The 25,258-nt window shown below is 41.9% G+C and overlaps 1 protein-coding gene across 3 annotated transcripts in view; it reads left to right on the forward strand.

Moving 5' to 3' along the window:
* Positions 1 to 8,500: 8,500 nt before the first annotated feature.
* Positions 8,501 to 25,258, forward strand: part of PRKCH (protein kinase C eta) — a 231,150-nt gene continuing 214,392 nt past the window's right edge. For 2 of the 3 annotated variants that reach the window (XR_008618681.1, XM_024118039.3), the window contains exon 1: positions 8,501 to 9,566. Coding sequence is in view for 2 of the 3 variants with exons in the window: in XM_024118039.3 (XP_023973807.1) it covers positions 9,204 to 9,566 (363 nt within the window). In the remaining variant the exon portion in view is untranslated. The remainder of the gene's footprint in view (positions 9,567 to 25,258) is intronic. The other variant, XM_024118032.2, reaches the window with a different exon arrangement.

Here is a 25,258-nt window from a genome sequence, read left to right on the forward strand (position 1 = left end):
AAGAGCCGGGGAATGTGTAACAAACAACATGAGAAATGGCCAACTTCTGGTTCTGGCTCCTCAACTGTAAAATAGTTTTGGTCTAGAGTTCTCAGGCATGCCTTCCAAATCAAAGGACCCAACCTTTTTGTGTTTGTATTTTTATTTTCCAACCCATCTTCTTATTAAAATGCTATATTTTTGTCTTTCATCTTAAAACTTTCATTCCATACATTTATTTTCATCTCAAAGTAATGACAGCTGTATTTCTGGGTTGTTATCATATTCGTCGAATACTTATAAATGGGAACAAAGAAAACGAACATGTGGCAAAGTGCCAGGTAATTTTAAAACAAGAAAACAATTACCCCATAAATGTAATGCATTGAGTCTTTGATTGCTATTACAAAAATGGACCCAAACTAACAGAAGTAGCTTGTGCATTTACATGGAAATATAGACTCTGGAATGATATCACTGCCTGCCATCAGTTATCTCAAGCTGAGTCCAAGTTTTTTAAAGTCATTTCCTAACTAATGTTAACAAGCACAGGTGTTTCCTGATTTCAGTTGTTCAAACTCTCAAAATAATGAGTAAGTCAGGGAAATGTGTAAAATTCCTTTGTTGGTTTCCTTTCTCCTGTATTGAGCCCAAGTTTCATCTTAGTACTATAAGTGGTTTTTGTGTTTCCATACGCATTTAGCCCATGAGCTTATTTTCTCCGTATTTGTTTGTCTTGTTACTGGTGTTATTTTTTTCAAGTTTTCCTCCATATTTAGAAACTCAATATGAGTGATTATATTTAAACTAAGACAATGTGTCAAAACTTCTCCCTCTGATTTGAAGAGTCTCTGAGGGTGGTGAAGTTGAGCCCCTGGTCTTGAGCACAAATTCCTCAGCTCAGAGGGGGACACATGGCATAGTGTGAAGCAGCAAGAATGAGGGCTTCCCGGGTGGCGCAGTGGTTGGGAGCCCGCCTGCCGATGCGGGGGCCACGGGTTCGTGCTCCGGTCCGGGAAGATCCCACATGGCTGCGGAGCGGCTGGGCCCGTGAGCCATGGCCGCTGAGCCTGCGCGTCCAGAGCCTGTGCTCCGCAACGGGAGAGGCCACAGCAGTGAGAGGCCCGCGTACCGCCAAAAAAAAAAAAAAAAAAAGAATGAGGTGGGGGAAGGGAAAGTGAGCAGCAGCAGGGTGAGGAATAAGGGATAACATTTATATAATACTATAGGACTTTGCCACGTGTTTTAAAGTTGGTTTTTCATTTAATTCTGTGCAATCACGTGACTTCTTTAAGGTCATCTAGTGATTTAAGAGGATGCAAACCTAAATCTTTGAATGCTATTGTCTCTCATGCCTGGGCTTCTTGAAATTAAGTATAAGAGAATCAGCTAAGCTTGCCAAACTTTGTCAAAAATGCCAATTCCTGGGCCATCCAACTCCCTACTCCATCCCCAAAATCATGGCCAGAAAGTCTGAATTGCCCTTCTCTCACTTGTTGGCTTCTAGAGCTAAAATTATGTTGCCTCTATTGTGGGACTTCATTAAATTATTAGAAAACAAACAGTACATTGCTTTACTACAAAGTATTTACCTACTTTGCTCTTCTAGTATCTACAATAAACATTGCTAACTTTCTGTGTTCTAAACAAATGCCTCGAGTCAGAGTTCTAAAAAGGGAAGAGGGGAAGGGATTTGCGGGATTTTAATATGGAAATATGTATTGGTTTTGTAGAAAGTTAAATTTTTCTCCTTGCCTGAGAAAGATGATTGGGGTTGACATGAAAATTTTACACTTCATTACCAAGATTTCAAGGACGGAAAAGCTTTTTTTATACCTCCTTATTATGAATTATAAGCTCTTGGGAAGAGGGGACAAACTGCTTTTTCATTTCCAAGAACCAGAAGACGTTCAAGTTTCACCAGAAAGATGACAGGAAATGATTACAATTTGAAAGGGTTAAAGTCCGCCTATCTGTGATTTGGTGTGCAGTTTTTTAATATTAGCTAAATAAACTTAAATTGCTGAAATTTTCATTATAGAAAAAATAGAAAAATCACAAAATACAGACAAATGAAAAGAAGAAAAAGCCACCCACAATAATAAACATTTATAAAGTTGCTTACTATGTGCCTGGCACTGTTTCAAAGGCTTTACAAACAACTCTGTAGAACACACATTAACCCACTTTATAGATGAAAAACTAAGGCATAGTAAGGAGAGGTAGAGCCTAAAGTTGCACAGCTATAGGGGATAGGATTTGGGTGGAGTCAATCTGGCTCCAGAGTCCCTGTTTTCAACCTCTACACTAGCCAGACTCTGCTCTGTAATCTATGACCTGTGATAACCATTGTTCATACTTAGGGGTCTACCCTTCCAAATTTACACATACACACACACAACATACACATGCACACTTTACACCAAATAGGATCCTGCTGAATTACAGTTTGATAGCCTGCTTTTTTCACTAACAGTATATTGTGAACATCTGTAATGTCTACTATAGTAAATAGTAACTGCTACATTCTGGCAAAATATTCTATTTAAAGTGAAGCTCCTCCCCTCTCCCTTTGTACAACTATGAAAAAGCATAGCCAAGAAGGCCCAAGTGATCTTCCTATTAAGATTACTTGAATTGACAAAAGCCATCTTATGTACTAAATTTATCACTATCTACTATTCAATTCCAAGGCTGAAAGAACAGTAGAGGGTGTTACAAATGACCTAAAGGCAATTCCAGAGGACTTTGAAAAGTCTGAGTATGATGCCCAATGACCAGAATGGAATTACGGATTAGATGGCCACTGAGTAAACCCAAGAATGCCATCAATGAGACATAGAGAAAATCCAGCAAAGGGCGAAAGAAAGATGCCATTAGAGCAAAATAATCATTTTCCTCTCACAGGTTTCTTACACAACCCGTAAAATTTAATAACTTGGTTGCTACTTAATAACCACTCAGCTTAATGGACTAGAACCAAATGATAAAAGTTAACAGAACACCTGGACCATTAACTACATTAATAATAGGTTTAGAGAAAATTATTACTATTTTAAACCATATTTGCTTGCTTCTATCACTAGTATTTTTTTAGAAATATTAAGATATTATGAAACATACTAAAATGAAGAGTTATAGTAAGTTCTGCATTCAGAATTAAGGAATTTTGAATTATTTTAGTTTCAAAAGATATTTTTGCCTCATTTGGTGACATGCTTCTGTAAGTTGTGATTATAGAAGTGGAGACGGAGAAATGTTGGAGGTCACTAAATGCAAATTCGTCTTGGCTCCCCTAAACTATTTATCTCTTATGGTATATGAGGTATGTCTTTTTAAAAAATCTACCAAACTGTAATTCAGACTGAGGACTTTTATGAATGTTTCCTAACAGAATGTCTGTAAGGTTTTCCAGGATTCCATAGTACTAATAAGAAAGGCACTTAGGTGATGTAAGGGATTTAAAATGAAAATATTCTAACATGGGTAGATTCAAGTAGGTGAGTTATGTAAAAAAGTAAATCAGCCATGGGAGAGATTTGTGTTTGTTCTGTTCACACTCAGAAAATATTTAACTTCACTGGAGTTTCCTGTTAGAAAACAATGGCAGAAATGACTTATGGAGTCATTGCTCCTGACCACCAGGCTATGTCTAGGCAACTTGACTGCTTTTTATGGGGGTATTACTTTTATGTTTGCTCCTCTGTTCTGATCTCAGTCCCTGGAAGGCCCTTCTTTTGAGGAAGGGTGAGAAGTTCAGCCGGTCTACCCCATCTGCTCTTTAGGACTTTGCCCCTCAGCCTTCTTTTCCCTCGTTCCCTCTCTCATTACGAGCTGTTCATCCACTGACTCACAGACTGTCGTGTCAGGACCCTTTGGCTCTCTGAAGACCTCATTACTCTGATCTCATCCCAGACTCCTCCCACCCCACCCTACCTCCCGACTTTGCCTCTGTTTCTTCCTCCAAGTCATTGAAGATTCTCCTTTTATCCTGGTTTCAGAAGCCTCACAGTGATGTGTGTAGGTTTGGGTCTTCTTTCATTCATTCTGCCTAATACAACATGTCCTTTTCAATGTGACACTCGTGTCTTCCTTGCATTCTGAGATGGTACAACATCTGTGAAATAGCTTACCTTTTTCTGTTCTTTTTGGAACATGTATAAGGACATTGTGGCTCACCTTTGCCACTTTATACATATACCATTATACATACGTGCCTTTGCATATTTAGAAATGGATAAGGAACAGCACTGCTATAACCCCTGTTCTGTGTAGCACTCTCTCCTGACTGCTAAGAATCTCCATCTTCTTCCTCTTTGTACTCAGTGTGTATAATAGTTTTCATTCCTACTATGCATTAAAACCACCTGGGATGAGGGTTAGGCGTGCATGTTTTGAAAAATGGACCAAATCTTAGCTCTTTCATGTATTAACTATGTGACCCAATTCACTTAACCATTCTGGCCCTCACTTTTCCTATGTGTAAAATAGAGATAATAACACTTACTTCTACCGTTGTCATGCGACTCAAATGAAATGTTTGTCAAGTGCCTTGTTACAATGCTGGTGGATACTTAATCAATGGTAATGTGGCAGCTGAGGTAACAGCTGAAATGTACCTTGTGCTTGGCCATGTATCACATATTTTATATTGAATCATGTAATCTGCAGAGACCTTGTAGATAAGTACATTTATTATTCGTTTGTAAGTCCAACATTCTAAGAACTGTGTTCGTTTATCTGTGTTAAACTCCAGTCTTAAACCTTTGGTATGCATATTTTATGTACTTCATAGCATATTTATATTTCTTACTTTAGATTTTTAAAATGCTATTTACTATCTTTTTTCTGTGTTATCATATGTCATTCTAATAACTATGTGATATTCCATTGAGTTGTTATTCTATAATTTACTCAGCCATTTCACTATTATTGGACCTCTTCAGGCAAAGAAGTGATTTTTTACTTTGAAGATTTTGATGTATGGTATCAAACTGCCCTCCAAAGGCTGTGTCATATTATAGTAACATGGGGTAGTTTCTGACCTGGCTGCATTATTCTCTAAATTCTCTAATTCTATTTTAAAGTGGAATGGGGGTTGTGTGAAATGTTTCTTAAGAAATTAGAAAAGTGGCAGTGATTTAGTCAATCAAGCAATCAATCAAAAAGCATTTAGACAATGTACTAGGAATTGTATATAGAGAAGTCCAAAGTTGTAATGTGACTAAGACAAGAAAAAGTAATAGTGATAAGGGAAGAAAAAAAAAAACAAACCTCTAGTCTATAAAAGAACCTATAATACACATTTCAAAGTAGTCTATACAGATATGCAAGTTGCTACACTGTATTATGTACAAGCCACTAGTGAGCAGGGTGGGATGTGTAGAGAGCGGGAACTTCTTGCTCCCCTGCCTTCCTTAAAAGTCAGGACCAGCTCTGGATAACAGCTGTCATGTAGGTGAGGTCTGTATGGGTAGCTAGTCCTTCCCTACAGGGACTTTGTGCTATGTGCTGTCTTCTACCTGTCTAGTGTATCCCAGGAGCCACCTAATGACGCATGACATAGGCTGGAGACAGAGTCTTCCTCAAGATTGATTTAAGGATACTAGTAGAGGAAATCCTTGTTCTGCTGGGGCTGTTAAACTAGAAATCCAGGAAGCTGGGGCTGCTGTAGACCATCTCCCCTGGCTATAGGCAGACAATTTTAGACAGCAGGCTAAGAGCCACAAGCATAGATGTTTCTTAAACTAAGGCCCATTTTTTCCCATGTGCCTTAGATGGCATTCCCTCCTGCAGTCTCAGAATGGTGCGAACTCTCTCCTTTCCTGCATTGTTCCCCTTACTAAAAAGCCCTCCATCTGGTGATTGCATCCTGTTCCTCAGCTCTCACTCTCCTCCTCACTCCAGCCAAACGTCTTGAAAGAGTGTCTAAACTCACTCTCTCCACTTCTTACTTTTCACCTCAACCTACTCCAAACAGGCTTTCATGTCTACCCTTCTACTGAATCGGCTCAAAGATTACTCCGGACCTGTCCATTGCCAACTCCACAGGGCTTCTTTAGTCTTGTTTATTTAATCCCTTAGCATCCTCTGACCTAGCTGACCTTTCCTTCCTGCTGGAGAACTTTTGGGTTAGTTTCCACAATAACTTAACACTACATCCTCCCGCGTTTTCTCTCACTCCCGCCTGCCACTTCTCAACTCCCTTGCCTGCCCCTCCACCTATAGATGTTGGGGTTTCTGGAAGGCCGCATCAAAAGCCCCTTCTTTTCTCAAGCTACGTTCTCTTCCTATCTTTTCCTGGAACAGAGATCTCATCCACTATTCCAGCTTTGATCGCGATCTCTATACTAATGGCGCCTACATTTATGCCTTTCCTTCAGACCCCACCTCTGACCTTCACAACCACATAGCCCCGATTGCCCACTTTGGATTTACACTTAAATGTATCAAAGGTGTATCAAACCTGACATGTTTAGAATTGAACTCCACCCCCTCCCAACCCTCCCACAAATCTGCTTCTCCTCTCCTAGTACTTCCTAATTACTAATGGCTCTGTAATCCACACAGTTGCTCAGGCTGATTTCCTGCAAGTTCCCCCTTGATACTTCCCTCTTCCTCATTCCCTCCCTTCCATCCATCCCCGGGACCTGTCAATTCCACCTCCTTATCCTCATTGCCTTCACACCACCTGAGTCTCGGTCACCGTCTTCTCCCCTCTGGAGTTCAGCAGCAGCCTCCTCTCTGGTCTCCCCGCACCCGTGCTTCCTCCTTCCAGTCCATTCTTCACACAGCCCCAGAGAGGATTTTCAAACCCCAATCTCATCCTGTCCTGGCCCTGCTGAACAGCCTTCCAGAGGTTTCCAGCTGTTCATAGCTAATGTCCAAAAACCTACCACTTCTGGTCAGTCTCGGACCCTGACCCACCTTTTCAGGCTCATTTCAGTCACTTGCCCCTCCAGCCACATGGAATCCTCCCTGTTCCCCAAACAGGTCAAACTGTCCCTTTTCTCAGGAACCCTGAATAAACAGATCCTTCTACTGTCAATTTTTTTAGGTGACCCTTCGCTGACTACCCATGACCCCCAGGTTACATTATCCCATGGCACCTTGGCCTGTCCCTCCACTGCACCCTCTCTTCATTGTTTTTCCTCCCTTGTGGGACTGTAAGCCCCAGGAGAGCAGGCACCATGGCTGTCCTGCTCACTGCTCTGTCACCACTGCTCACCTATGCCTGGCACTGACTGATAGGGCAAAAATGGAGTATCTTGTGTCTCTCATCACACAACCCTAGGGCAGCTGTAGAGCTGGCCACGATTTGGGACAGTCTTCTTTTCGTATTATAGCCCAACAGCAGCAAATCCTTTAGTGGTTCTTAAAGCTAGAGTCCCACTGTTTGGAGGAGAGGATGACAAAGTTGACCCAAATGGTCCCCTTGACCTTTTCTCCTGGAGCACCAGGGCCATGCAGGAACTGCTTGGATGTTTGAGAGCTTGCTTTACAAGCCCCATCTAAAGCTAAGGTGTCATTAGGATGATGTGCTGCATCTTTGCCCTGTTCTTCTAAGGACATTTTGCTGTTTTTTTAAGACAGGCCCTCCCCCACTGACCCATTGTTCTTATTTGTTTTCACTCCATAGTGTGCCTCAGTGAAATGTTGAGAACCTAGGTAGGTTAGAGAGCCCCCAAATAGGACACTGTGGGTAGGGGGGCTAGAAAGACTGACCTGCTAGCAGGAGACTGAGTCTCCAGAGACAATGTAATTAAGTATCTTAAGAATGGCCTGGGCTTTATGGGAGACAAATTGGTTGACCTGGCCCTCAGGGAGTAAGGAGCTCCCAGGGGACAAAAACTGCAGGAGTCCTGAGTGGAGAAAAAACTGAAGGCTGCCCCCTCTGACTCATAAAGAGAGCAACAGCCCCGAGTGTTCCTAGAAGAGGCAATCGAGCACATGTGCCAGGGACTGTGTGTGTGAACATCTACTGCTCTTGTCATGCAGGGCTGGGTGGACCGGGAATCACCCCGCAGAGGAAGAGATTTATTACGCCCCGGCCATGTCTGTCTTCAGAAGTGAACTTTCCTGCTCTTTGTGCAACAAGACACACCTCTCCGAGGAAGGAGGTGGACAGGATTTCCATCATCACTACTGCTCTATTAAAAACACACACACACGCACACAGACAACAACCGTGTAATTACTCTCCGCAGGAAAGGTACACAAACAGGATGGGCCCAAGCTGAACTCGGGATGAGCCATCCCTGTAAAGATTAGGTAAAGGAACCTCCCGTCACGCACCCGCCTCCGGCCAGGGCCTCTCCCAGATGGCCACGTTGGGTCGCCAGCCCACCACCTAGGGTGGGCCGGGGGGCGCGGGCGACTCCCAGCCGCGTGGGTTCCCTGCTCCTCCTCCTTCCCGCCTTCCGGCGCTCCCTGGGTCTGCCTCCCACGCCTCAGGTGTTCGCTCAGGCTGGGCCGCAAGCCCTTCCCTTTTTGGCCTGCACCTGGGGTAGTTTCCAGCCCAGAGCTCCCCGCCAGACCCCGTTGCAGGGAGCGCGAGCAGAGCGGGGCGAACCGGCCTGCGCCGCGCTCCCCAGGCCGCTTGCGCCCCACGACTGACCGAACGCAGGGTCGGGCGCCGGCCGCGCGCCGCGCCCCCGGGCTTCGGAGGGCGCGCCAGCCCCGCGCAGGGTTGCCGTGAACTTGGAGCCCGGCGGCGCGAGGCTCCTGCCCGGGATGGGGCGGCAGCTGCTTCCTGGTTTGAAGCTCACCGAGTGGGGGAGAGCGTGAGCCCGCGGAGGCGGGGGCAGGAGCAGAAGCGGGAGGAGGCGGGGGCAGCAGACGCTGGAGGCTCGAGCTAAGCGGACGGGTCGCTCCGGCTCTCCGGGGAGAGGCGCTTCCCGGCCCTGGAGAAGGGGCGAGTCCCCCGCGAGCCCCCGGGAGGAGCCGCGCGCTCGAGAGGGACGGTCGGGCGCCCCCGGCCCTCTGAGGGCTTGGCGCCCAGCTCCCCTCCTTTCCACCTCGCGAGGGAGGGAGAGAGGGAGGGAAGGAGGGGAGGGAAGGTCCGGCGGGGGACGCAGAATGGCTGGTCGAGGGGGGCTTGGGCTCCGCTTTTCCCGGGAGCTGCCTCCACTCCTGCGGCCGCCGCGAGGGCTGGCCTGAACGAGGGCTCCCCGCTCTCCCGCTGCGAGACCGCGCGGTCCCTGGGCTGGGACAGCGGCCCCGGCATGTCGTCCGGTACCATGAAGTTCAACGGCTACTTGAGGGTCCGCATTGGCGAGGCCGTGGGGCTGCAGCCCACCCGCTGGTCCCTGCGCCACTCGCTCTTCAAGAAGGGCTATCAGCTGCTGGACCCCTACCTGACGGTGAGCGTGGACCAGGTACGCGTGGGCCAGACGAGCACCAAGCAGAAGACCAACAAACCCACGTACAACGAGGAATTCTGCGCCAACGTCACCGACGGTGGCCACCTCGAGCTGGCTGTCTTCCACGAGACGCCCCTGGGCTACGACCACTTTGTGGCCAACTGCACCCTGCAGTTCCAGGAGCTGCTGCGTACGGCCGGCGCCTCGGACACCTTCGAGGGCTGGGTGAGTACCATGAACCCTCCCCTTTGTGTCCACTCTGCACCTTCTCCCCCCTTCATTTTACAAAACTTGCCCGGGGCCCGCTTTCCCATCTTCCCAAGCGCAGGGAATTCCCTCCACTGCGGTCCTCGCTTTGGTTCTCGCCCAGGTGGCCACAGCACTGGTGGTGCGCGAGGGTACAGGTGTGTCTCTAGGAAGCCATCCTGGACACGGTCCCCTTTTGGGATGGCAGCTTGGGCTAACGGGAAGTCGGGGTAGGGGCGGCCACCCCCCTCCGCCCAGACTTTGTGTAAGCCGCCCCAACTCTCAGCTTGAGGGTAATACGCAGGAAAGGCAAAGAAGGTGTGATAGATAGGAAAGTGACTTGATTTGGGTCAAGTTCTTTAAGGGCTTCTTAGGAGAAAGCGATACATTCTCGCAGGTATTATTCATAATGTTTATGGATACGTGTTGGTTCAGCAGCTCAGATGTGCACACGTGTTTCAGCATGCACATCCATTACATCCCAGAGGTACATAACCGACATTGGCAGGGATTGGAGTGCCTGGGTCTTCAGTTGGAAAGTTTTGTTTAGCAGTTTTCCAAGGAGATGAGGTTTGCGTGTGTTTGTAACTTCAGTTCAGTTTCAGCCTGAGAGGTGTGAGTCCTGCAGTATGTGTTTCTGTTGTTATTGGTCCTGAGAGTTTATAGGGCTCTTCAGCAGTTTGTGAACCGCCCCCTCCCCTCGCCTCACCTGCTGGTACTTCTGCATATTGACAAGTAGTTAACCCGCAACTTCCTACTTGCCTGTGCTTTTCACATAGTTCCCATGAGGCAGAATTTCTGCTGCAAATAAATTAAAATGTCTAGAGCACTCTACACAGTGCTAAAATGCTTTTGCTTCTTAATCTTCATACTGGTTTTGTGATGCAGGTGTTATCCTTCCCACTCTTATGTGATGAAATGATAATTATAATGAAGTGGTCTGGCCTGGCAAAGTGGAGTAAGCCCTTTGAACACTCTCTCGGGAGTTTAATGATTTGAATTCTGGAGAATGTCAGTTTTGAGCCCAGAATGGTGACTCAGTATTGAAAACCTGTTTGAAATTAACAAGTGGGGGGAATCAGTTGGATAATAAGGAAGACTCATTTAGATATTTATTTTACACTTTGAGGAATTGATAATTTTATCATATACTTTGTAAACTTACAGCTAGCTTGTGGAGTAGTCTCTTCAATAGGAGAAAAAACCATAACGACTGTTTAACCATATCATCAAATTATATTGAGTTACTTTCCCTTCAGCTGAATTTACTTTGTGGAATTTAGAAGTGGACTGGAGAGGAATGGCCAAAATAGAGATTGACTTTTTATCCTGTGACTTTCTGGACAGGAAATAGAGGTGAGTCTAGGAATCTGAATGGAATTATTAAATTAGTGTCTGATTAGGAGTTAGGTTGGGCAAAGCTCTAAAAGAACTAGGTTCTGAAATATGGTGGTGCAGACTGACCAATGGCCATTGGAAGCCTGTTTTCTCAAAGAGATCCTAGACTGGTTCATTTTACCCCTAGTCTGCACATTTGAATCACCTGGGGATCTTTTCAAAATCCCCACTTTTAAAGACTCTAGACAGGAATCTGTGGCTGTGGAGCCCAGCATCAGTACTTTTCAGCTCTCCACGTGATTCCAATGTGCAGAAGTTTGAGAACCTGTAGCCTAAATGAAGACCACAAAATAAGGACTGGAAGAAGCTTAAGTGTAGGAAGATTCAGGTTACCTGACACGGTGGGGGTATTTAGAGCTGCCTATTGTCCCACTGGCTGACTAGATTTAAATGTAAATTAAATTTCTATATCTATAATTGTCTGACTTGATTATATTTAGATGTTTAATGTGGTGTTCTGGAAAATATGAGTGTTTGGTAGGATAGGTCAGCATTTAAATGACCTTGAAACTGGTGATTTGTCAAACACTCATATTCAATTAGGAGGCAGTTTTTAAAAGTTCTGGGTATTTTGAAACTGTGATGATAGGGTAGAATGGGTAGTGTGTTTCCTTTCTTTTAAAATTTTTTGTTAAGAGAATATTTGGAAATATATGGAATGCTTGTTTTCTAAATGATCCTTTATAGGTCTAAAGGTGGTTTTGAAATTTAGAATTACAGAAGTACTTATTTATCTTTAGCATATTAAATTGAAATGTGTAGTTTGTTCAGAAAGTTACAAATGGAGTAATTTACTCCACAATAAATTTATTTGTTGCAATTGAAATTACAAATTGCTAAACTCTAAAAAGAAAAAAAACTAGCAGCTTAGTTTTTGCTAGATCATGAGAAGAGACAAAAACGGAAGACACTTTTATTATTAGACTAAAACAAAGTGAGAAGAGACAAAAACGGAAGACACCTTTATTATTAGACTAAAACAAAGTTGTTATGCTTATTTGCTTAGCATGCTTTCTGAGTATTAGGAATGTAGTCATTGGCATTGATTTTGTACCAATTTCGTCTGTATTACCTTCTAAGCTTGATGAGAGAAAGGGTTAGATCTCTTCCGTGCAGTATATTCCTAGTATCAAGCACAGTGCCTGCCATGGATTAGGCAATCAACTATTTCTTTCCTAACTATACTATTTCATTTAATTTACATTATATCCAAGGAGGTAGTGGGATATAATGTAACAACTAAAGAAATTCTTAAACGGAAATTCACAGCATTAAACACTTAAATAAGAAAAGATCTCAAAGACCTGAGTTTCCACCTGAAACTAGAAAAGAAGAGCAAATTGAATCCTAAGTAAGCAAAAAGAAGGAAATGTAAAGATAGCAGAGGTTAGTTGAAGCAGAAAATAGAAACAGCAGAGAAAAATCAGTGAAACAAAAAGCTTGTTCTTTGAAAAAAAACATAATAAAATTGATAAACCTCAAATGATCAAGAATAAAAAGACACAAATTACCAATGTTAGGGATGAGAGAACATCACTATAGATCCTATGGACATTTAAAAAATATATTATGAATAACTTTATGCCAGGAAATTCCACAATTAGATGAAATGAACAAATTCTTTGAAAGATACAAATGACCCAAACTCATTCAAATAACTTGAATAGCATTATGTTTATTAAGGCAATTGAGTTTCCAGTTAAAAACCTACCACAATGCAAACTCAAGGTCCCAAAAGGCTTTACTGGTGAGTTCTATCACACATTTAAGGAAGAAATATTGCCAACTACACAAACTATTTCAGAAAACAGAAGAGAAGGAAACACATCCCAGCTCATTTCATGAGGCCAACATTACCTTTATACTAAAACTTGATGAAAACATTACAAATAAATAAAACTACAGACCAGTCCCCCTCGTGAATATAGATATAAAAAATCTTAAATTTTAGCAAATCAAACCCAGCAATATAGCAAATGATCAAATGGGTTATAACCAGGACTGCAAGGTTGATTAAACATTTATAATCAATCAGTGCAACTCTTCATATTAACAGAATAAAAAAGGAGATTCATATGATCATCTCAATAGATAGATAAAGAGTATTTGACAAAATTCAATACCCATTCATGATAAAAACTCTCAACAAATGAGTAGTAGAGAGAACTGTTTCAACGTGATGAAGGACAACTGTGAAAAACCTATAGGTAACATGTTAATGGTGAAAAACAGAATGATATTCCCCTAAGATCAGGAGGGACAAGGATAGCTACTCTTACCACTTCTGTTCAACAGTGTATTGGAGGTCCCAGTCAGTGCAATAGGCAATTAAAAAAATAAAGTACATGCAAAGGAAGAAGTAAAACTGTCTGTAGAAAATTCTAAGACACCTACAAAAGGGCTTCTAGAACCAACAAGCTAGGTTTAGCTAGGTTGCAGGATCCAAACCAATCTACAAAACTCAATTGTTTCTATATATTATCAGTGGACAATCGAAAACTGAAATAGAAAAATACCATTTAAAAGAGCATCAAAATATGAAATTGGATAAATCTGATAAAGCATGCAAGGCTTCTTCACTGAAAATGACAAACCATCACTGAAATAAGTTAAAGATCTAGATAAATGGAGAGATACTGTGTTCATAAATGGGAAGATTCAATATTGTTAAGACCTCAGTTCTTAACAATTCTTCCCAACTTGTTCAATAGATTTAATGCAATCTAGTTAAAATACCATCAAGCTTTGTTGTAGAAATTAACAGACTGATTCTAAAGTTTATATGAAGATGTGAAGGACTCAGACTCATCTAAGAATAATTTGGAAAAAGTATGAGTTGGAGGACTTAAACTCTGATTTCAAGATAACTATAACATTACCATAATTAAGATAATGTGGTATGGGAGTAAAGAGAGTCATAGATCAGCGGAGTAGAAGAGAGTCTAGAAATAGATTCACACATATATGATCAATTGACTTTCTTTTTTGACAAAGATGTCAAGGCAATTCAGTGGGGAAATGATAATTTTTTTCAACAAGAGGTGCGTGAACAATTGAATAGCTATGTGCAGAAACTTGAGCATTGACCTTTACCTCATATCATACACAAAAATTAACTCAAAATGGATCATAGACCTAAAAAAAGGATTTTAGCTGTAAAATTTTTGTAAGAAAACATAGAAGAAGGATCTTAGTGTCCTTGGGTTCAGCAAACATTTTTTAGACAGGACACAAAAAAGCAAGTACTATAAAAAAATCAAATCAGACTATTAAAATTAACTATTGCTTTTCAGAAAATACTTAAGAAAAAGAAAACACAAGCCACTGACTGGGAGAAATTATTTGCAACATGTAAATCAGACAAGGGACTTTTAACGGGAATATATAAAAAGTCTTAAAATGCAATGAGAAAAATATTCAATTTAAAAATGGGACAAAGATTTGAATAGGCACCCTTCATGGAAAATAGCACATTAAAAGATTAGTCAAGGAAAAGTAAATTAAAACCAAAACCCATGGGAAAGGCTAAAATTAAAGAGACTGATCATACCAAGAGTTGGTGAGCAAGTGGAGCAACTGGAACTCTCATATACTACTGTGCAGGATATGAAACAATAGTCACGTTAGAAAACACTTTAACAGTTTCTTAAAGTGTTAGACATATACTTACCATGGGACCTAGCTACTCTTAAGTACTTACCAAGAGAAATGAAACCATTTATACAGAGACTTGTACATGAGTATTCACAGCTGCTTTATTTGTAATAGCCCCCAAGCTGGAAAATGTCAGTCAACAGGTGAATATTTAAATTTATTTATTTAATTTATTTAGTTTTGGCTGCGTTGGGTCTTCGTTGCTGCATGTGGGCTTTCTCTAGTTGCGGCGAGCAGGGGCTACTCTTCGTTGAGGTGCACTTCTTATTGAGGTAGCTTCTCTTGTTGAGGAGCACAGGCTCTAGGCACGCAGGCTTCAGTAGCTGTGGCACGTGGGCTCTAGAGCGCAGGCTCAGTAGTTGTGGCGCACGGGCTTGGTTGCTCTGTGGCATGTGGGATCTGCCTGGACCAGGGGTCGAACCCGTGTCCCCTGCATTGGCAGGTGGATTCTTAACCACTGCGCCACCAGGGAAGTCCCCAACATGTGAATATTTAAACAAACTGTGTATCTCTACAATGGAATACTACCCAGTAATAAAAAGTGATGAACTATTGATACATGTAACAATATGGATGAATCTTAAAATATGTAATTTACATATTGAAAGAAGCCAGACACAAAAGAGTACATACTATATGATTTCATTTACGCAAAATTATGGAAAATGTAAACTAGTTTGTAGTGACAGGAAGCAGATCAGTGGTTGCCTGGGAGTGGGAGAATGAAGGTGATGGAGGAATGGATTACAAAGGAGGCACAAGGAAACTTCTGAGCGAGATGAATATGTTCATTATTTTGACTGTGCTGCCGGTTTCACAGTTATATACTTACGTCTAAGCACATCAGATAGTTCACTGTTAAGTGTGTGCACGTTGTTGCGTGACAGTTATACTCAATAAAGCTGTAGGGAAAAAACATTGAGGATTTATTATCCTTATTTTACCAAAGAAGATGTTAGGTAAATAAGTGCCTGAATTAGATTTGAGCCAAGGCTGACTCTTGAAAACTACGTTGCCTCTTCGGTGCAAAAAATATTATCAGAGTAGGAGCATTAAAAAAAACCAAATTCATTAAATACAGTTGCTGACTTTTGGACACAGTCTCATTTTCTAAATTATCACTGTCAGCTTTTTTTTCTGTTTCTTCTAGAACCGGTTTATTTTGCATAATTTCTTGAACTTCTAAAACCCAGAAGTTTGTCTAAGTTAAAACCTTATCTTCTCCTTTCACAGATTTGCTCTGTATTCACTGACTTTCCAAATGGGGACCAGCACTTAATACTTAGTGCAGAGCATAGGGACATGGCAGGAGGCAGGAGGAGCTGGAGGCTGCGTCATTGAAAGGCCTTGGCATCCCCTCAGGAAGGAAGGACCTGCTTGGCAGTATCCCACGCTGTTTTCCTGGTTCAACCCTCCTGAAGACATTCTGTTCCCTGCAGCACTGGAGGACTGCTTTCTCTCAACTCAGTGAGGTTACCTATTTAGTAGTCTTGGTTACCTGTTTAGTAGTCTTGTCAAGGGAAGCAGCCAGGTTACCACTTGGCAATCGTTGATTATCTTTGCTCTTGATTCCTGGATCCAGGTACATGAATTTATAGCATCAGATTGCATCTTCTAGATTCTTTATCTAGCGGTTCATCGTCTTTTGTACTTTGTGGTACAGTTATTCGTTCTCACAGTAATGTTTTTCGGAGCCAATTGGTGAGGAGTGTTTAGGGAAGAAACATATTTTAGCATCTCTAGGGAGGTTTATCCTAGTGTACGTGAATTGTGTTGGATATATTGTGTCTTCAGTTTCATGGTAAGAATTTTGCTGCAGTGGGGCTGGCTGTTTCTCATCATGGTTAAGTTGTGGCTCAGATATTCCCCCCTCAGAGAACACCTTCCAGACCACATTATTATCTGTCACCCTTCATTGTACTCATCCCTCTCTGAGATCATTTTGTTAATTTATTTTCTTATTTTACCTTCCTCCTTTAGGGTATAAACACCTTGAGAGCAGGGACCCCACCTCTCTTATTCACTGTTCTAAGTCCAGCATCTTGAGCAGTGTCTGGTATATAGTAGGCACTGAATCTCTGTTGAAATGTGATTTTGGAGCAAGTAAAGTATAAGCACTTTGGAAGGATCTTGACTTAAACCTTTTATTCATCTTTAAAAAAAAATTTATTTAATTTATTTATTTTTGGCTGCACTGGGTCTTCATTGCTACCTGCAGGCTTTCTCTAGTTGTGGCGAGCGGGGGCTACTCTTGGTTGCGGTGCGCAGGCTTCTCATTGCCGTGGCTTCCCTTGTGGAGCACAGGCTCTAGGCGCGTGGGCTTCAGTAGTTGTGGCGCATGGGCTTAGTTGCTCCGTGGCATGTGGGATCTTCCCAGCCCAGGACTCAAACCCGTGTTCCCTGCACTGGCAGGCGGATTCTTAACCACTGCTCCACCGGGGAAGTCCCTATTCATCTTCCTGAAAACAAAATGAAAGTAATTTGGGAGTGACCAGTTATTACAATGATCACAGTGTCCCTTGTAAAAAATCAATTAATTACATACCAACTTGCACTTGAAAGACTGGACCAGATTCTTGTGTCCTTTGAATATGATAATGGATGGAAAACTGTTTGGAGAATTCTTTGCTTTTGCTTATTTTAAAAGACTATGATTTCTAAACCTGTTAACATGGTGTAACTTTGTTCACTGGTAGTTTGTGAGCCCGACATGTTAAATTCAGTTGTGCTTCAACTCTGGAGAGCTAATGAGGTTGGTGGGCAAAGTGAATCATTTTGTCTTACATAACTCTTAGTACAGTTTTGGTATCTAGCACATGTTTAGAATGATGACTAGTTGAGATAGTAAAAGTGCAGTAATGTTTAATGAGATGGGTAGCATTGATGTAGAATCAGAGAAGTGCCTTGGATTTTCTGTAGTCTTCTATTTTGTAAAACAATTGGCTAGATCTGGTACTCCATTCGTGTTGGCTGCTTGCTCCATTTTATTAGAATATGATAAAAATGAGGCCTGAAAGTCAGTTCCTGACCACTTCCTTTCCACTTTCATCATTGCTGTATCCAAAATCATCTTTCTCAGTTGCCGAGCTGATAGTCATTCCTTTACTTAAAACCCTTCAGTGGTTCCCCACTGCCCTTAGATAAAAACACAACTCTTCAGAATGCTATAGAATGTTCTGCATGATCTGGACCCTGATTTCCCCTTCAGCCTTATTGCTTACCTCACCCCATCCCACACTCCATGCTCCAGCCACAATGAGCAGCTTTCAGTTCCTCAAGAGCGACCATGCTAATTCCTACTTGTGCTTCAGGTCTCACCATAGACCTCACTTTACCCAGGAAACTTTCCCTGACATTCCAAGTCTGGGTTTGGTCCTCCTCCTCCTCCTTCGTGTTCCCTCAGCATCCTAAGATCTCCATTGCCCACTTCCCCTCTATCCTGAAGGGATGGATATATGAATGGATTGGGCTCTCATGGAAGTGTATGATATTGGTCAGAGGAGTTCGGGGTTTAAAAGTGTGGGTGATTGACTGAGATTCATCCCCTCTGCTCCTGGGGTAGCTACTCTAGCAGACTCTGACATGTTTCTCTATGAAATGCCAAGCCCTAGGTGAGCTTTCATGCACCACTGAGCATGTCCTATGTACCAGGCACTGTGCTCTACCCTGGAGAGGCAAGTGGGCAAGACGGACGTGGCCCTTTTCTTCACAGGCCTCATAGTTCCAAGGGGGAGAGAGATTGGGGAGGTGGGGGGACAACAACCGGGAAATGACAGAAGTAAGCACTAAGATGCTGGTGAGTGCCTGCTTTGGGGAGACCAGAAACATTTTCCTGGAGGAAAAACAGTTGATTTTTAAGGCTCCAGCATAGATAGCATGGCCACAGGCCTGCTTCAGTTAAAGGACTGTGAAAAATCATCCCTCAAAAGAAGATAAGGAACGTCTGACCTAATAATGCTTTCCCAGGGAAACATCACAGATCCCTTTTGAAAGGTAAACGTTCCTGACCCACAGAAATCTTCCCATCGTCCGAAAGTTTGGAGGGAACTAAGTTTCAATATCTATGAACAGATGACCCAAAAGAACATTTAACTCCCCGAGACAGAAAACAGTAACACCATTTTGGAACCATCAAATACCCCAAGCTTTGTACAGATCAGAAAAGAATCACTGATGTTGAAGCAGGAGGGTCTAGTTCAGAACAGCAACGAAAAGCCTGACAGCTCTTAGGCCCACGGACAGGCTACAGATGTATTCATTTGGCAGTGATGTTTTTAACATTCAGTCCAAAGGCATTTAGTTCTGTGGTCCTCTAGTTTGCTGCAGACCCCACCACCCCCTAATACTCAGTCCCTTTGACTCATTACCTGCTTGGTCCTGGGAAATTTTTGAGTTTTTGAACCTACTGTAGCTCAATCCTTGGTTTTCAGAATGAGGAAACCAAAGCTCCAGCCAAAGCTTTACTGTTGCCTTAGCTCATGTGATGTGTGACAGACAGACACACTTACCATCTACATAGATATGAAGATGTATTTATTTCAATTTATTTATGTTTATTTTTTGCGGTATGCGGGCCTCTCAGGAGCATTGATTTGTTATGAAGGCAGTGTAGAATGGGAGTTAACAGCAAGAGTTTGGTAATCAGACAGACCTGTGTTTGAGACCCACTTATGGTATTAACAGCTCTGTGGTTTGAGCAATTAAATCATGTTTTTCCTTCCTCTTTTTTAAATTTGATTTTTTACATTGTGATTACATATCATAAAATTTACCATTTTAACCATTTTATTTTATTTTTTATTTTGCGGTATGCAGGCCTCTCACTGTTGTGGCCTCTCCCGTTGTGGAGCACAGGGTCCAGACGCACAGGCTCAGCGGCCATGGCTCACGGGCCCAGCTGCTCCGCGGCATGTGGGATCTTCCCGGACCGGGGCGCGAACCCATGTCCCCCGCATCGGCAGGCGGACTCTCAACCACTGCGCCACCAGGGAAGCGCTATTTCAATTTATTTAGATATGTATTAATTTATTAATTTATAAATACGTTAAGTTAGATATTTATTTACATATATATATCTGTGTCCTAAAATTTTAGTGGAAGCTGGCTTATTAGTAAATATATGGGAAGTTAACTTTAACTGTAAATTAGTATAATATTAACTACCCAATTAAAGAAACTCTTTGTATTTCATTGTACAGCTTCCAGCAATATATAGGTACTGTTCTGTGAGAGTCAGGAGAGCTGGGTTCAAGGTGTGGCTTTGCCATCTGTCAGCTGTGACTGCAGGCAAGCCTCTGTGTATCAGGGTCTCGGCTCCCTAGTTTCTATCAGGAGGGGGCTGCACTAGAATCTCTCTAAGGACCCTTCCATCTCTAAAGCTTCTGCCTCCATATGTTAGGCAGTTACATCAGTTCTTTGCTTTAGGAGTAACTGGTTTGGTTTTAAGCAGTCAAAATGACTTATATCTTCTCAAAGTTAGTAACTCCTAAGAATTCAGTTGGTCCAAATCTAAATTGCTCAGGCTTGGAGAGGATTTAACTCATGTCTAAATGACTTTCAGCATTGGTAGTGATGTTGATGTTATTTCCTTGGCTTAGAATCAGCCTTAAGGAATTACAGTGGGTCCTCATTTCAAGCCGTGCAATTATATTTCTTTTTTTAAAAATTTATTTATTCATTTATTGATTTTTGGCTGCATTGGGTCTTCATTGCTGTGAGCAGGCTTTCTCTAGTTGTGGCGAGCAGGGGCTACTCTTCGTTGCGGTGCGCGGGCTTCTCATTGCGGTGGCTTCTCTTGTTGCGGAGCACTGGCTCTAGGCACGTGGGCTTCAGTAGTTGTGGCTCACGGGCTTAGTTGCTCCGTGGCATGTGGGATTCTCCTGGACCGGGGCTGGAACCCGTGTCCCCTGCATTGGCAGGCGGATTCTTAACCACTGCGCCACCAGGGAAGCCTGTATTTCTTGATTTACACTAATGGGCTCCTTGTTCTATGGGATGGTAAGTTATGTCCCTGTTTTCTCGCATCAGAGAGCGACTGAGAATCCCACCATTTGAGCTTTCGCTAGAAGCCCTTCTCACTAGCACGGTAATTAATGCTTTGTTGTCATGAAATGTCTGTAGCCACCAGTCTGTCTATCCACCCTAGGTGATGACAAATACTATAAATCACTTGTAGGACAGACATTTTAATTAGATGGAGGAATGGGCCCAAGGGTATTGGCTATTATAGTGTTTAAGTGCTATACTGAAGAATTTTATGAGATGGGAAATTTTTGTTGAGAATTGTGGTACTATCCAGAGAGATTTATCAAGAAGTACGTTAAGTGTGTTTCTGTAGCACCTGTAAGTTAGAGCAGTGATTGTCAGAGCACATAGGATGTTTTAGTAGAAAGACTAAACTGCTTTTATTATGTGTTGCCTTCTGGAAAGTTCCTTTGATTTTTACATAAGTTTCACCCTTGCACAACTTTGACCTTACAGGGAGAGAAATGCTTAAAAGGTAACCAAAGGTGTTTAGTTTGTGCTGCGGTTAAAAAAAATTAAGAAATTTGCTATAGGCTGGAACCATGGCCAACATGAGCTCCTCGTAATTACTTTAATGAAATAAGTCACATGGGGCCAGTGTGAGCATACTCTAGACCTAGTGCCTGTTCTCCAAGTGCTTAAACCAAAACCACAAAGCTGAATTTTTATTTGCAAGTCATGTATATCTCTTGTACTTGCTTGTCGCTATTTCTGCATCTCTCTCGTAGCACTTACATTTGATGTGCCTCTGTCCTCACACTGGGCTTTGGTGTTCTTGCCTGTGATGTGTGATGCTGGCGTCTGGGCAGCCAGTGCTCTGTGGCCCCTTCCAGTATCAGAGTTATGTGGTTCTGGTCATTGTTCCATTGGACAGTGCAAATTCTGCTCCCTTCTGAAATGTCTTCTGGAGATTGTTCTGCTGATACTCAGATTTGTTCTAGGCTCTGAAATTATTTTTGAAAGAGTACACAAAAGCCATATTAGCAGAATTTCCTAAACAAAATGCATTTATTAATTTGTGAGCTGTGGACCTCTTAAGTGCTTTATTATTTATTACTCTTGTTCCATCACGGTACAGAAGAGTTCAGAACACATTTTTAGCAGAAGCAGTGCTTCTGAAACTGTTTTTGAACCCTGGACCCTTTTAGTGATGTTAAAAGCTATGGACCCTGTTTCTAGAAAAATGCACGTATGTGCATATTGCCAGCATGCTGGGAAAAGTGTCATCAGGTTAGTGGTCCCCTGAAGCCTGACTCTGGACACACGGCCTCAGGTTAAGAAATTCCAATGAAAAGTGTCAAAAATAAGGTTTTTATTAATTCCTAATTCCTAGGGCATTGTACTGATATTTTCCCCTGCAATTAGAGGACATTTTCACTTCAACTGATTATAGGAGACAGTAAACTAGTAGAAAAGAGAAGCTATAAATTTTAGAGAAAAAAGATGTAAAGTGTGTTCTCACTTCTGGCTCCTGGTAAAATATACTAGATAATGACCCATTTTAGGACCTATTTGGTTGTGTTATATAGGTATTTTCAAAAGTCTCTACTGTTGAAGGGGTTTCTTTGAGGTTTGCAATAGATGAAAAGTTAAAAAAGTAAAAAACTAGGACAGTTTGAGTGACCTTGGCTTGGTGTCTTTGGTTAATATAAACTTTTCCCCTGTAAAAAGAGATAGGATTTATCTTTATACTTAAAACATTTACCCTCTTCTTGAGCTGTACTGGGCCTTACAGTGAACCACTGTGTTAGTCCAAGACGAAATGATGAAATCAATGATGCTTGCCTGCTTCTCTTGCCCCGTGACCCCTGGTCTCCTATGGCCTGGGTCCCTCTGACCCAACAAGATTTTCTGATTCTGTCCTGAGCTCCAGCTCACCTTGCTGAGACCTTGGAAAACAACCTGATGGTGGTAGAAATTGAGCTAAATGGAGGGCACCCAGAGCTCAGCCCCCTAGCTAGTTGAAGGTGAAGCTTGAATTTAGCTCTCTGGACTTCAAGATTCTTTCCTGATGCCACTTTAGTGTGTGATGGAGGCAGCAGGAAAGCCATTCAATCATTCATAGATCTTTATTGAGCACCTGCTGTGTGCCCGACTCCATTCTAGGTGTTACAGATGGGGCAGAGAACACAACATCCAGAATTTCGGCTCTCACAGGGCTTCTACCCTCTCAAGAAGAGACAGATAATAAGCAAGCAAACAAAACACACAAAAATAACAAATCGTGGTTAGGTGCTAAGTGGAGAATTAAAACAGGGTGATGTGATGGAGTGTGACAAGGTGACTACTTTACCTAGAATGGTTAGAGGACTCAAGAGAAGGTGACATTTTGGCTGAGACCCAAGTGGCAAGAATCAACCAGCCATGTGAAGATTAGAGAGAGCATCTCAGGCAGAGGGGACAGCTAAGGCAAAGCCCCAAAGGTGGCAACAGGCTTGACATGTGGAGGAACAGGCAGAAGGTATTAGAAAGAGGATAGACTTCATATTAGCAAGTGCAGTATGTTAACCCCAGCTCTGCCACAATGAACCAGTCCCTTCAGCTCTATTGCCCCTTCTGGAAAATGGTGCTAAAGTTAGATAACTCTTAGGATTGGTGTGAAGATTAGATTTAACACATTAAACATGCTCAGCACAAAATAGGCCCTCAAGAACTGGTAGCTTCGGCTGCTTTTAATCTCCCAAGGAAATTGATATTTTGACAAGGGTCTTCTGAAAATAATATTGGTCAAGGAAAGACATTCAGATGGTTGCACTTTAGACAATGAAGGTGACGATGTAAACATTTCCTGGGAATAGCGTCTGCCTGCTCTCTACCTCTTTCAGTGCCATGTTTTCCAAAAAAAAAAAAGAGTAGGGGAAAGGAAACAAAGACACTAAAGTTTATTCAATATTCTTGAATTTTTGAATGATATATTTATTTTCTTTGGAGTCATAAGTATTAATGGAAAATTTTAATACTTAGAGGGATAGGATAATTGTACTGCAGTGATATAATTGATAGGGTTCCAGGTGTTTTTATTTTTATTTTTTAGGAAACTATCTGTATAAATGTATGGATGAGAATTAATAACCATGGTGCCAGTAATGATAAAGGAAATAAAACCTCAAAAAATATGAATAAGTGGATACAGTTGATTCTTGTTGACTACTGAAAGCTCATTTACCTTATTGACTATAATTTTGTGAATTAATTCTGGATAATTTTGTCTATTTTGAATAATTTTGGATCATGCCTATTTTGGCATCTCCCTGATCTCCGGAATTTCTGACTGTCCCTTCAATATCCATTTGGTCTGTATTCAATGTAAAAAGACACATTAGCATTTGCCTAAGCCATGTAAGATGCATATTAAGATGCATATTAAGATTATGCATATTAAGATGCAGAATCTACCAATGACAGAGTCATAGCACACAAATGCCGGCTTTGAGGAATATTTATTGGACAACTACCATAATTAGCAGTGCATCATAGTGTGATGGTTGGGTGTCAACCAGATTGGGGTTCAGCTGTTTGTTTTGCCTCTTATTGTAGAGGTCATTTAACATCTGCTAGCCCCAGCTTTTTCATCATAACATAGTACCTACCTCACAGGGTTATGTGACAATATAATGAAGACTTATGTAAACCATCTAGCACAGTGCATGACACATATCTCTACAGAAGAATCATCAATGTCACAATTACTACCACCACCGTCACCACTCTACCCCAGTACTTAAATATGAAGTCACGAGCGCAGCCTTTTCTGAAATTAACTCTGAAAACAGTATGATATTTATTTACCTAGAATTTTGGAGTTTTTAATTTTAAGGAATTTAGACTTTAGAATATTTAGAATTTTAGAAGGGATTTTTGAGTCCAGCCTTCTTGCCATGTTTGCTTTTTATTTAAGATTCTGGAGTGTAAATCAGCAGATGGTTACTGGTGGAGGAGGAGATGGTTTCCTTATCCTGGGTTTGGGGTAAATGCTGCACAAATGTCCATTCTGAAAGATCTTGCAAGGAATCTGGGGAAATGAAGCTGGAATTACTATAGTTGCAATGTTGGCCAAAGTTAGTTTATGGAAAACCTTGAGTTTGAGTCTGTTGGTTTGCTTGTCCGATACTGGACGGAGAGAAGGTTCTGAGTTAGGGTGAGTAATCAGAAAGAAGTAAAGTTGCAACATTTTAGTTGCAAAAGTCTGATGGAGCCCCCTTTCAAAAGCTGAAGTGAGCATGTTTATTGCTGCAGTTGAGAAAAGATGGTAAATAGCCTCTTTAAATAGGCATTAAAAGACGTTTCCTTGATTTAAGTTTGAACATGTAATGCATTGGATGTGAATTGTTCTTTCATGCTTTCGAGGAGGAAAACTACAATTTTAAAAGTGCATAGTTTGAACTTGTGGATTTCTGGGTGAATCAAAGATGCCAACAATTCTGATTTGGTTTACAGAAAATATGACGATTTCCCCGTATATCGATTCCCTCTAGTTTTATCTGTCGACTTGAAACTTGTTTGGGGTCCGAGATCTTTCACAGGTGATTTTAAATTAGAGGTTTTCTGATATGAAAATATTTAATTTTTCAGAACAAAAGTTTCATCTGCTGCAT

This window comes from Physeter macrocephalus, chromosome 11 (genome assembly GCF_002837175.3).
Source record: "Physeter macrocephalus isolate SW-GA chromosome 11, ASM283717v5, whole genome shotgun sequence".
Taxonomy (NCBI): domain Eukaryota; kingdom Metazoa; phylum Chordata; class Mammalia; order Artiodactyla; family Physeteridae; genus Physeter; species Physeter macrocephalus.